Source organism: Rhinichthys klamathensis, unplaced genomic scaffold (genome assembly GCF_029890125.1).
Source record: "Rhinichthys klamathensis goyatoka isolate OS25496 unplaced genomic scaffold, OSU_Roscu_1.1 h1tg000611l_1, whole genome shotgun sequence".
NCBI lineage: Eukaryota > Metazoa > Chordata > Actinopteri > Cypriniformes > Leuciscidae > Rhinichthys > Rhinichthys klamathensis.
The window spans coordinates 379568-391987 of NW_026607064.1; the positions used below are offsets into that span (position 1 = coordinate 379568).

Here is a 12420-nt window from a genome sequence, read left to right on the forward strand (position 1 = left end):
TTTCATACGAGTGTTCCAGACATTTTTCGTACGAGTGTTCCAGACATTTTTCATACGAGTGTTCCAGACATTTCATACGAGTGTTCCAGACATTTCATACGAGTGTTCCAGACATTTCATACGAGTGTTCCAGACATTTCATACGAGTGTTCCAGACATTTCATACGAGTGTTCCAGACATTTTTCATACGAGTGTTCCAGACATTTCATACGAGTGTTCCAGACATTTCATACGAGTGTTCCAGACATTTCATACGAGTGTTCCAGACATTTTTCATTCGAGTGTTCCAGACATTTCATACGAGTGTTCCAGACATTTGTCGTACGAGTGTACCAGACATTTTTCGTACGAGTGTTCCAGACATTTTTCGTACGAGTGTACCAGACATTTCATACGAGTGTTCCAGACATTTCATACGAGTGTTCCAGACATTTTTCTTACGAGTGTTCCAGACATTTCATACGAGTGTTCCAGACATTTCATACGAGTGTTCCAGACATTTCATACGAGTGTTCCAGACATTTTTCTTACAAGTGTTCCAGACATTTGTCGTACGAGTGTTCCAGACATTTTTCGTACGAGTGTTCCATACATTTTTTGTACGAGTGTACCAGACATTTCATACGAGTGTTCCAGACATTTCATACGAGTGTTCCAGACATTTTTCTTACGAGTGTTCCAGACATTTTTCGTACGAGTGTTCCAGACATTTTTCGTACGAGTGTTCCAGACATTTCATACGAGTGTCCCAGACATTTCATACGAGTGTTCCAGACATTTCATACGAGTGTTCCAGACATTTTTCGTACGAGTGTTCCAGACATTTCATACGAGTGTTCCAGACATTTCATACGAGTGTTCCAGACATTTTTCGTACGAGTGTTCCAGACATTTCATACGAGTGTTCCAGACATTTTTCGTACGAGTGTTCCAGACATTTTTCTTACGAGTGTTCCAGACATTTTTCGTACGAGTGTACCAGACATTTCATACGAGTGTTCCAGACATTTTTCGTACGAGTGTTCCAGACATTTTTCGTACGAGTGTACCAGACATTTCATACGAGTGTTCCAGACATTTTTCGTACGAGTGTTCCAGACATTTTTCTTACGAGTGTTCCAGACATTTTTCGTACGAGTGTACCAGACATTTCATACGAGTGTTCCAGACATTTTTCGTACGAGTGTTCCAGACATTTTTCGTACGAGTGTACCAGACATTTCATACAAGTGTTCCAGACATTTTTCGTACGAGTGTTCCAGACATTTTTTTTACGAGTGTTCCAGACATTTTTCTTACAAGTGTTCCAGACATTTGTCGTACGAGTGTACCAGACATTTTTCGTACGAGTGTTCCAGACATTTTTCGTACGAGTGTACCAGACATTTCATACGAGTGTTCCAGACATTTCATACGAGTGTTCCAGACATTTTCCTTACGAGTGTTCCAGACATTTTTCGTACGAGTGTTCCAGACATTTTTCGTACGAGTGTTCCAGACATTTCATACGAGTGTTCCAGACATTTCATACGAGTGTTCCAGACATTTCATACGAGTGTTCCAGACATTTCATACGAGTGTTCCAGACATTTCATACGAGTGTTCCAGACATTTCATACGAGTGTTCCAGACATTTTTCTTACGAGTGTTCCAGACATTTTTCGTACGAGTGTTCCAGACATTTCATACGAGTGTTCCAGACATTTTTCGTACGAGTGTTCCAGACATTTCATACGAGTGTTCCAGACATTTTTCATTCGAGTGTTCCAGACATTTCATACGAGTGTTCCAGACATTTTTCATTCGAGTGTTCCAGACATTTCATACGAGTGTTCCAGACATTTTTCATTCGAGTGTTCCAGACATTTTTCATTCGAGTGTTCCAGACATTTTTCGTACAAGTGTTCCAGACATTTCATACGAGTGTTCCAGACATTTCATACGAGTGTTCCACACATTTCATTCGAGTGTTCCAGACATTTCATACGAGTGTTCCAGACATTTTTCGTACAAGTGTACCAGACATTTTTCGTACGAGTGTTCCAGACATTTTTCTTACGAGTGTTCCAGACATTTTTCGTACGAGTGTACCAGACATTTCATACGAGTGTTCCAGACATTTCATACGAGTGTTCCAGACATTTCATACGAGTGTTCCAGACATTTCATACGAGTGTTCCAGACATTTCATACGAGTGTTCCAGACATTTCATACGAGTGTTCCAGACATTTCATACGAGTGTTCCAGACATTTCATACGAGTGTTCCAGACATTTTTCATTCGAGTGTTCCAGACATTTCATACGAGTGTTCCAGACATTTTTCGTACGAGTGTTCCAGACATTTTTCTTACGAGTGTTCCAGACATTTTTCGTACGAGTGTACCAGACATTTCATACGAGTGTTCCAGACATTTCATACAAGTGTTCCAGACATTTTTCTTACGAGTGTTCCAGACATTTTTCGTACGAGTGTTCCAGACATTTTTCGTACGAGTGTTCCAGACATTTCATACGAGTGTTCCAGACATTTCATACGAGTGTACCAGACATTTCATACGAGTGTTCCAGACATTTCATACGAGTGTTCCAGACATTTCATACGAGTGTTCCAGACATTTCATACGAGTGTTCCAGACATTTCATACGAGTGTTCCAGACATTTCATACGAGTGTTCCAGACATTTCATACGAGTGTTCCAGACATTTTTCGTACGAGTGTTCCAGACATTTCATACGAGTGTTCCAGACATTTCATACGAGTGTTCCAGACATTTTTCGTACGAGTGTACCAGACATTTCATACGAGTGTTCCAGACATTTCATACGAGTGTTCCAGACATTTTTCTTACGAGTGTTCCAGACATTTTTCGTACGAGTGTTCCAGACATTTTTCGTACGAGTGTTCCAGACATTTCATACGAGTGTTCCAGACATTTCATACGAGTGTACCAGACATTTCATACGAGTGTTCCAGACATTTCATACGAGTGTTCCAGACATTTCATACGAGTGTTCCAGACATTTCATACGAGTGTTCCAGACATTTCATACGAGTGTTCCAGACATTTTTCGTACGAGTGTTCCAGACATTTCATACGAGTGTTCCAGACATTTCATACGAGTGTTCCAGACATTTTTCGTACGAGTGTTCCAGACATTTCATACGAGTGTTCCAGACATTTCATACGAGTGTTCCAGACATTTCATACGAGTGTTCCAGACATTTCATACGAGTGTTCCAGACATTTCATACGAGTGTTCCAGACATTTCATACGAGTGTTCCAGACATTTCATACGAGTGTTCCAGACATTTTTCGTACGAGTGTTCCAGACATTTCATACGAGTGTTCCAGACATTTTTCGTACGAGTGTTCCAGACATTTTTCTTACGAGTGTTCCAGACATTTTTCGTACGAGTGTTCCAGACATTTCATACGAGTGTTCCAGACATTTCATACGAGTGTTCCAGACATTTCATACGAGTGTTCCAGACATTTCATACGAGTGTTCCAGACATTTCATACGAGTGTTCCAGACATTTCATACGAGTGTTCCAGACATTTTTCGTACGAGTGTTCCAGACATTTCATACGAGTGTTCCAGACATTTTTCGTACGAGTGTTCCAGACATTTTTCTTACGAGTGTTCCAGACATTTTTCGTACGAGTGTTCCAGACATTTCATACGAGTGTTCCAGACATTTCATACGAGTGTTCCAGACATTTCATACGAGTGTTCCAGACATTTCATACGAGTGTTCCAGACATTTCATACGAGTGTTCCAGACATTTCATACGAGTGTTCCAGACATTTTTCATTCGAGTGTTCCAGACATTTCATACGAGTGTTCCAGACATTTTTCGTACGAGTGTTCCAGACATTTTTCTTACGAGTGTTCCAGACATTTTTCGTACGAGTGTACCAGACATTTCATACGAGTGTTCCAGACATTTCATACGAGTGTTCCAGACATTTTTCTTACGAGTGTTCCAGACATTTTTCGTACGAGTGTTCCAGACATTTTTCGTACGAGTGTTCCAGACATTTCATACGAGTGTTCCAGACATTTCATACGAGTGTTCCAGACATTTCATACGAGTGTTCCAGACATTTCATACGAGTGTTCCAGACATTTCATACGAGTGTTCCAGACATTTCATACGAGTGTTCCAGACATTTTTCGTACGAGTGTTCCAGACATTTCATACGAGTGTTCCAGACATTTCATACGAGTGTTCCAGACATTTTTCGTACGAGTGTTCCAGACATTTCATACGAGTGTTCCAGACATTTCATACGAGTGTTCCAGACATTTCATACGAGTGTTCCAGACATTTTTCGTACGAGTGTTCCAGACATTTCATACGAGTGTTCCAGACATTTTTCGTACGAGTGTACCAAAGATTTTCGTACGAGTGTACCAAAGATTTTCGTACGAGTGTACCAAAGATTTTTCGTACGAGTGTACCAGACATTTTTCTGCTATTTTTGAGGGCCGTTCAGACCGAGAACGATAACTATATTTGCGCCACACCAACGAACGACAACGGTCTGTTTACTCTAAGCTCGTGCGCTGCGGTTTCAACGTGTGTACAACGTCTTTGAACATGTTTTTGCTGTTCTTGCTCTTCTTGTTCTTGCGGTTTTGAGTCAAGCTAGTGTGATCCATCTAATAATCTAACACTGAATGTATCTGGCGTAGTCAGTGTAGTGGAATAAGACAACACCTAGTCTTTTTCAGCGCAATGTTGTGGAAACGAGCGCTGGACACCTGAGGTAAAACTTGTCGACTGTTTTCCAGATCCATTTTCTTGAAAAGCGGCTCGACTTGTCAAACAGTGCAGGACTTTTCTGGACCTCGGCGATTAACTTCTCCACAATGACGTCTGGCATTATAAATGCACAAACCCTTAAATCAGGGGCTCATCATTTCTCTATATCGATATCGTTGTGCTGTGAACTATTCTTCAATATTGAGAACGATTTTTTAGAACTAGGTTATATCTTTATCGTTATTGTTATCGTCATTGGTGTGAACGGGCCTTTAGACTTCTAACTTGTGTCCAGCGCTTTGTTTTACTCTAACCTCTGCGTTTGTCAATTCTCACCGTAGCTTTACGTCAGGACATTTTTAAAAACATTCAAACTCCTTTTGTGGCCCTTAATCGAAAGAAGGCATTATTACAACACCAGGGTGAGTAAATGAGGAGTTTATTTTGGGGTGAATAATCCCTTTAAACTAAACCAAACTGAAAGTTTAAGTTAAAGTACTATAACTATTAACTATAAAACTAAAACCGAAATTAAAATAAATTAAACCTAAATAGCAATATTTAAAAAAGACAGAAAATTTATAAAATGACAAAAGCACAAAACGGAATGAACATAACTAAAAATATATAAATAAAGGTACTTCAAAATATTAAACTAAAATGACACTGGTGCATTGCAGTTTTAACTTTAAAAAAAAACATTAAAAAAATGTGTTACTTTAAATAACTGGAAAAAAAATGTTTGAACTTTTTTGAAACAAAAAAACTTATTTTGTTTTTAGCTCATTTTAAATGTAGTTTATGTACTACAATAAATGGAAACTATAGACCTGTGTTCATTAATGTGTGTGTCGTCAGATCACAAGCAGAACTTTACAATCCCATCGGCCACGTTTTGGAACTGTGCTCTCACACTAATTTGCCCTGATTAGTAAAAACTTTAACTAAAATGGAAAAGAACAAGCATAGAAAGCCTGTCCTGCAGCGTGTGAATGGTGTTGTTTCGGAGTGTTAATGATGATTGTGTGTGTGTGTGTTCCTCAGGCGCCATGCAGACCCCCGAGGCCGGCGCTGACTCCTCGTCCAACACACTCCAGACCAGCGTACCTGTGCAGCCTGCAGTCAGCGGCCAGCAGGGGGCGTCTCAGCAGGTGACACTCACACACACACACTCACACACACACTCACACACCCACTCCAGACCAGCGTACCTGTGCAGCCTGCAGTCAGCGGCCAGCAGGGGGCGTCTCAGCAGGTGACACTCACACACACACACTCACGCACACACACACACTCCAGACCAGCGTACCTGTGCAGCCTGCAGTCAGCGGCCAGCAGGGGGCGTCTCAGCAGGTGACACTCACACACACACACACACACACACACTCACACACACACACACCCACTCCAGACCAGCGTACCTGTGCAGCCTGCAGTCAGCGGCCAGCAGGGGGCGTCTCAGCAGGTGACACTCACACACACACACTCACACACACACTCACACACACACACACACTCACACACACACACACCCACTCCAGACCAGCGTACCTGTGCAGCCTGCAGTCAGCGGCCAGCAGGGGGCGTCTCAGCAGGTGACACTCACACACACACACTCACGCACACACTCACACACACACACTCCAGACCAGCGTACCTGTGCAGCCTGCAGTCAGCGGCCAGCAGGGGGCGTCTCAGCAGGTGACACTCACACACACACACACACACACACACACTCACACACACACACACCCACTCCAGACCAGCGTACCTGTGCAGCCTGCAGTCAGCGGCCAGCAGGGGGCGTCTCAGCAGGTGACACTCACACACACACACTCACGCACACACTCACACACACACACTCCAGACCAGCGTACCTGTGCAGCCTGCAGTCAGCGGCCAGCAGGGGGCGTCTCAGCAGGTGACACTCACACACACACACACACACACACACACACACTCACACACACACACACCCACTCCAGACCAGCGTACCTGTGCAGCCTGCAGTCAGCGGCCAGCAGGGGGCGTCTCAGCAGGTCACACACACACACACACACCAGACCAGCGTAACTGTGCAGTCAGTGGCCAGCAGGGGGCGTCTCAGCAGGTGACACTCACACACACACACACACACCCACTCCAGACCAGCGTACCTGTGCAGCCTGCAGTCAGCGGCCAGCAGGGGGCGTCTCATCAGTTCACACACACACACACACTGCAGTGAGTCAAGGGGAAATCAGACGCATTCAGATCACACCAATCTATGGTTTTATGGAATCACCTGACCAGTTTTAAAGGGACACTTCACCCAAAAATGTAAATTCTGTCATAATTTACTCACCATCATGTTGTTCCAGACCTGTATGAGTTTCTCTCTTCTGCTGAACACAAAAGAAGATAGAGTGAAGAATGGTGATAGTCAAACAGTTGATGGCATGGGAGGCGTCAAACGTTTACATCATTTACTCACCACGTGATGGTGAGTAAATGATGACAGAATCTTCATTTTTAAGTGAACTGTCCCTTTAAAAAAAAGGCTGACTTGTAAAACTAGTCTATGCAACTGACCACATGAATGAACGAATATATATATATACATACACACACTGTTTAGTAGTAAGAAGTGGTTTCAAAAGCAAATATGGTTACACTATTTCGATAGTCCACTTTATAGAATGATAGACATTCTAATAACTGTAAGTAACTTTGCAACTTCCTCATGAACTCATTCATTTGCAACTAACCATCTTCCACTAACTCGTGAGAGTATTATTAGACTGTTAAGTTCTTTATGAGTTTGACTTTTTTAAAATAATTTGTTACATTTAAATCAGTCTAACGAATGACTCGCTTGGCTAAATTCTGTTTAGAAAATAAAAATGTATGGTGTTTTACTCAGCTATTTTTTTTTTGCCGGTTTATGGACTCTTTCACGACTGTGGCATCATGTTTCAACAGTTAATAACATGTTTTTTTATATTTTAATTTAAGACTTTATGTACATTTATAACACTATACTTGGTGTTTTCTCGGCATTGCTAAACTAGATGCAGCAAAACTAGTGCTTTTCTAAATAATGTCTGAGATCAAACTTGACATCTTTCTCTCTTCTGACTATCGTAATCGATATCCATATTTTGCTCTTTTGGAAAGTCATAGAAACGCTATAACGTTTTTTTTTTCTTCCTTTTGCACTATACAATTTGATCTAACAACTTCTGCTTCTGAGACGCGTGGAGATGTGAAAGGTCCATTACTGAGCTGCTGCTGAACACTTATTTCTCTATTCCTGAGTGTTTACTGAGCGGCGATGGTGTGTTTCAGGCGCAGACTGTTCAACAGGTCCAGCATGTGTATCAAGCACAGGTGCAGTACGTTCAGGAGGAGAACAACAGCGTTTACACCAACGGGACCATGTGAGTGTTTCCTCGCAGACACATGTCCTCCCATAGGATTTTAAACGTGTGCTTTAAAGCATCGGTTCCCAACAGGGGGGTCGCGGCCCACAAGGGGGCTTCAGCGAGCTCTGAGGGGGGTCGTGTCATATTTTGAAATGTTTTGAGCAATGAGCATTAAATAAAAGTCCATAACTTTTTTCTGTTCAAAATTTACTAAATTTATATAATGAGCGAGTTCATCATGAATCCATTTTTCAATCCGTGTTTTTGTCTTATCCTGAACCACTATGGTCCACCTATAATAAGTGTTTACATTGGGACTATTTCACACTGGTTCGGATGCGGAGTAGCCCAGAGTAGCCCAGTGCCTGCGTGACTCGTCATAGACGTCAGGGCCTGAATTTCGTTTTGGAAAATGGGGGGGGAAATCCCCCCTTAGATGATTCTCATGGGGGGGGGGGGGGGGGGGGGGTTGTTTGAGGGGGAGAAAGGGAAAAGCATTTTTTCCAAACAAAATTATTACATTTATCTTGCCTAAATGTTTGCGCTCATTGCATTTTTACAATGGGGTAATATTGTTGTTAAGAATTTACACATCACAAGGAAGCTTGATTTAAATTGTTTAATTAAATTCAAAAAAGTAGCACAAATAAATACAATAGAATAAAGATACAAATAAAGATAATTAAAGAGAAAAGTTTTTCAATAGGTCTAACACTAGTATTCACAGAAACTGAATAAAGTAATCAAATGGAAAATAAAACTGGGTAGTATTTTAGTCCTGAATAAATTAAATACATAGACTATTAATCCTGATTCCTTTAACTTAAAGCTATCTTTTGTTTTGACAACAAAATTAATGACAGACACATATGGCTTCCGTCACTTTAAGAGCTAGTGCACGGATCCTGTGTTCATTATACTGGCATGCGTTTTATGCTTATTAAAGACAAAACCGACTATGTTTAGAGTATAGCCTACTCACAAAGACCGAAATTGACAATTTTGCGTGTTAAAGCAATATAATCCGCGAAAAATAGTTACTGGCCAGCTGTTTTTGAGGCGGATTTTCTATGAATGTGCGCATAGAAAATAATCTCAGAGAGCGCGCGAGCACTGACTAGTTTAAAATCGCTTGAATGTTTAAACTGGTAAGACTTAAAAAGACTTCAGTCACGATGCACTGCTGGCCCGATTGTGCAAGTGAATATCCGTCATGTCCCGACTCCTAAACGCGAGTGTGTATTATCGCCGCAGCGCTTGATGCTTGCCTTGCACAACACATTATGAGAAGAGAAGGAAGACGCGGCACGCTGAACACTCACGCTGTTTGTGAAATTGCGCCTGGCAGATGGTTGTTAAAAGATGATTTGATTTTATAATCTGTGTGGATTACGATTGCGGGAATTTCCCGCATTATAAATGGGAGACCTGTGGGAATGATTAGAATTATGCGCAATATCCGCAATCCCGCGCCGAAATTCAAGCCCTGGACGTACACAGAGAGATGTAGTTCCGGCTACAATGTTCTTTCCGAAAGACGCATTATTCTGTCAATAAACGCAAGTTTATTATCGCTCGCTATAGCGCCAAAAGCGTAAAAAATAAAGCCTCACATTGATAAAGCCTCACAAATAACTTGCAAGTATTGAGGCCCCAGACAGCAGTCATTTAGTAATAGCCTATATTCTTTTTTTTTTTTTTACCTACACACCACTGTGAATATTTTTGTTTTTGCATTTCAAATAGGGCCAATATATAGGCTTCTCCTAGGCTTACGTTTTTAAATTACAAAGGGCCTGCTGATGTTTTTGTTATTGTATTTCCAATATTACAGGCTATTATTTGTGCATAAACATATCTGGTTATAGTAAACATACCGTTTGTTTGAAAACAACATATTTTGTCATCCTTGCTGCAAGCTTACAAGAGCGATCATTAAATGTGAAGGGGGGCCCTAAAATATTTTCTTGGGAAAAAGGGGGTCTCAGACAAAAAAAGGTTGGGAACCACTGCTTTAAAGGGATAGTGCACCTTGCCCTCATGCCATTCAAAACCTTTCTTCTGTAGATCACAAAAGATGACATTTCAACAACAACAAAAAAAGGTTTCATACATAGATTCCACATTTGACGCGTCCGCCATCTTGAAACAGTTATCATGACGCCGTGCATCTCTCACACTAACAAATCAATCTATTTCAATCGGAAATGTCACTGTAAAATGGCTGTAAAAACCAGAGAGCGGTAATGACCGTTCAGAGGTGAGAATGGCATCATATATCTGGAGTCATTTCCCATTGACTTCCATTGTTTGTTTATTTTTTTCAATGGGAAATGGAACTGTTTGGTTACCATTATTCTATCTTCTTTTCCATTCCACAGAAGAAAGTAAGTCATACTAGTTTGGAACAACATGAGGATGAATAAATGACAGATTTTTAGGTGAATTTTTGGGTGAACTATCTCTTTAACGCACACACGCTACAGACCGGTGCTTGAGGACACCATCACAGTGGTGCAAAACAAAGGCCCATTCTCAACAATAACTTAATTTGCATACTTATGCACTATTCTATGATGTTTTGTAGTATAATAGTGTGTTTACTCCAAATAGAATAAGTGCGTTTAAATACCCGGATGATGCTCTTAGTTAACACAAAAAAATGGACACTTTGGACACTTCATGCACTCGACTGACGATGTTGAACGACAAAATAACCTTATAAAGTTCATGCACTACAACGGTTGAGTGCATAAGTGTACAAGTGCGTCTTTTGGGACATTTTTAAAAATCGTTCTATTCCACACCACAACTATGACAATAACGGCACAGATAAATACATTTTTTCCAGCTGATGAATGATAACATTTTAAAGCAGAATGAATTCTGATTGGCTGTCAGAGTTTGTGCATTTAAAGCGACAGACGACAAAACTGCAGCGCATATATCATGTGGATGCTAATATAGTTACTGCACTTAGCGTGAAAGGGCCTTTACTCTCTCATACTATCATAGATCAAATAAGGGTTGCATGATTGTGAGTACACTGTGCGTCATCACTGCTTCTGAGACTCGTGGCGTTCAGTCATCTGACACACAAGTGTCCACAAGTGGTGGTGAAGCGGCGAGCTGTACGGCAGGAACGCACCTGAAGTGCTTCTGTCGGGTTTCTCCTTCATATTTAGACATTCACTCAGCAAGAAGCCAAGATCTTTTAAATTGGCTATTATAAATGAAATGTCATCAGCCGAACGGAGAAAGCACGTATCAGAATGGAAATCAAAAGCAATGTTCTCCATAAAACAGTTATGCTTTGGTGATTTCTGTATCCATGGAAACAGCACTCTCACCTGAAGATGAAAGGAGGGGAACTCATCAAAACACGACTTATGTTTCTCGAGTCAATTAAAGACAAGCGTGCACGCCGATATAAAGATACATGTCAGAAATCATTTTCAAGATTCTTTTTTGTGACTATACGAAGTTGGAGCAATAATTACAGTGCCACCACATATAACTTTGTGCAAACTAAACATCTCATTTAAATAACTACAATTTAAGTAGAATTTTAAAGAAACAACCAAAATACTGTACAATACAATGCATAAACAATACACACAAAACCAGTGCAAGCAAGGCGAAGTCAAATAAGCAATAATACTGCATGAAACTAAAGAGAGGTAAGTGCAACAATGTAACCAAATTCAAATAGTTTAAACACATAGACACACGGAGATATATAGGGGGAGTTGTTAACCTCATGTGTGACCCTGGATCACAGAACCAGTCACGAGTCGCACGGGTTTACCTGTGGCGATAGCCAACAATATATTGTATGGGTCAAAATTATCGTCAAATTATCAAAAATCATTAGGATATTAAGTAGAGATCATGTTCCATGAAGATATTTTGTACATATCCTACCTTAAATATATAAAACAATATATTTTTGTGAGTGGATGCAGCAAAATCGCGAACGTAAATGCACAACTTTAAAGGCGATTTTCTCAATGTTTAGATTTTTTTGCACCCTCAAGATTCCAGATGTTCAATAGTTGTATTCCGGCCAAATATTGTCCTATCCTAACACACCATACATCAATGGAAAGCTTATTTATTCAGCTCAATTCATATACTGAGATATAGCATGCCCCCTCAGATAAGTGCATTTCTCAGTTTATGAGTGTGTGTGTGTGTGTGTGTGCTGGCAGTGTTTAACTCCCGTATGGTGCTGGGGTAG

General features: G+C 40.9%; 1 protein-coding gene across 2 annotated transcripts in view; it reads left to right on the forward strand.

The window, feature by feature from the left end:
- Positions 1 to 12420, forward strand: part of rfx3 (regulatory factor X, 3 (influences HLA class II expression)) — a 56443-nt gene that overhangs the window by 9620 nt on the left and 34403 nt on the right. For both annotated transcript variants that reach the window (XM_056240750.1, XM_056240749.1), the window contains exons 2-3: positions 5821 to 5927; positions 8104 to 8195. In XM_056240750.1, coding sequence (XP_056096725.1) covers positions 5826 to 5927; positions 8104 to 8195 — 194 coding nt within the window. In that variant the 5' untranslated portion in view covers positions 5821 to 5825. The remainder of the gene's footprint in view (positions 1 to 5820; positions 5928 to 8103; positions 8196 to 12420) is intronic.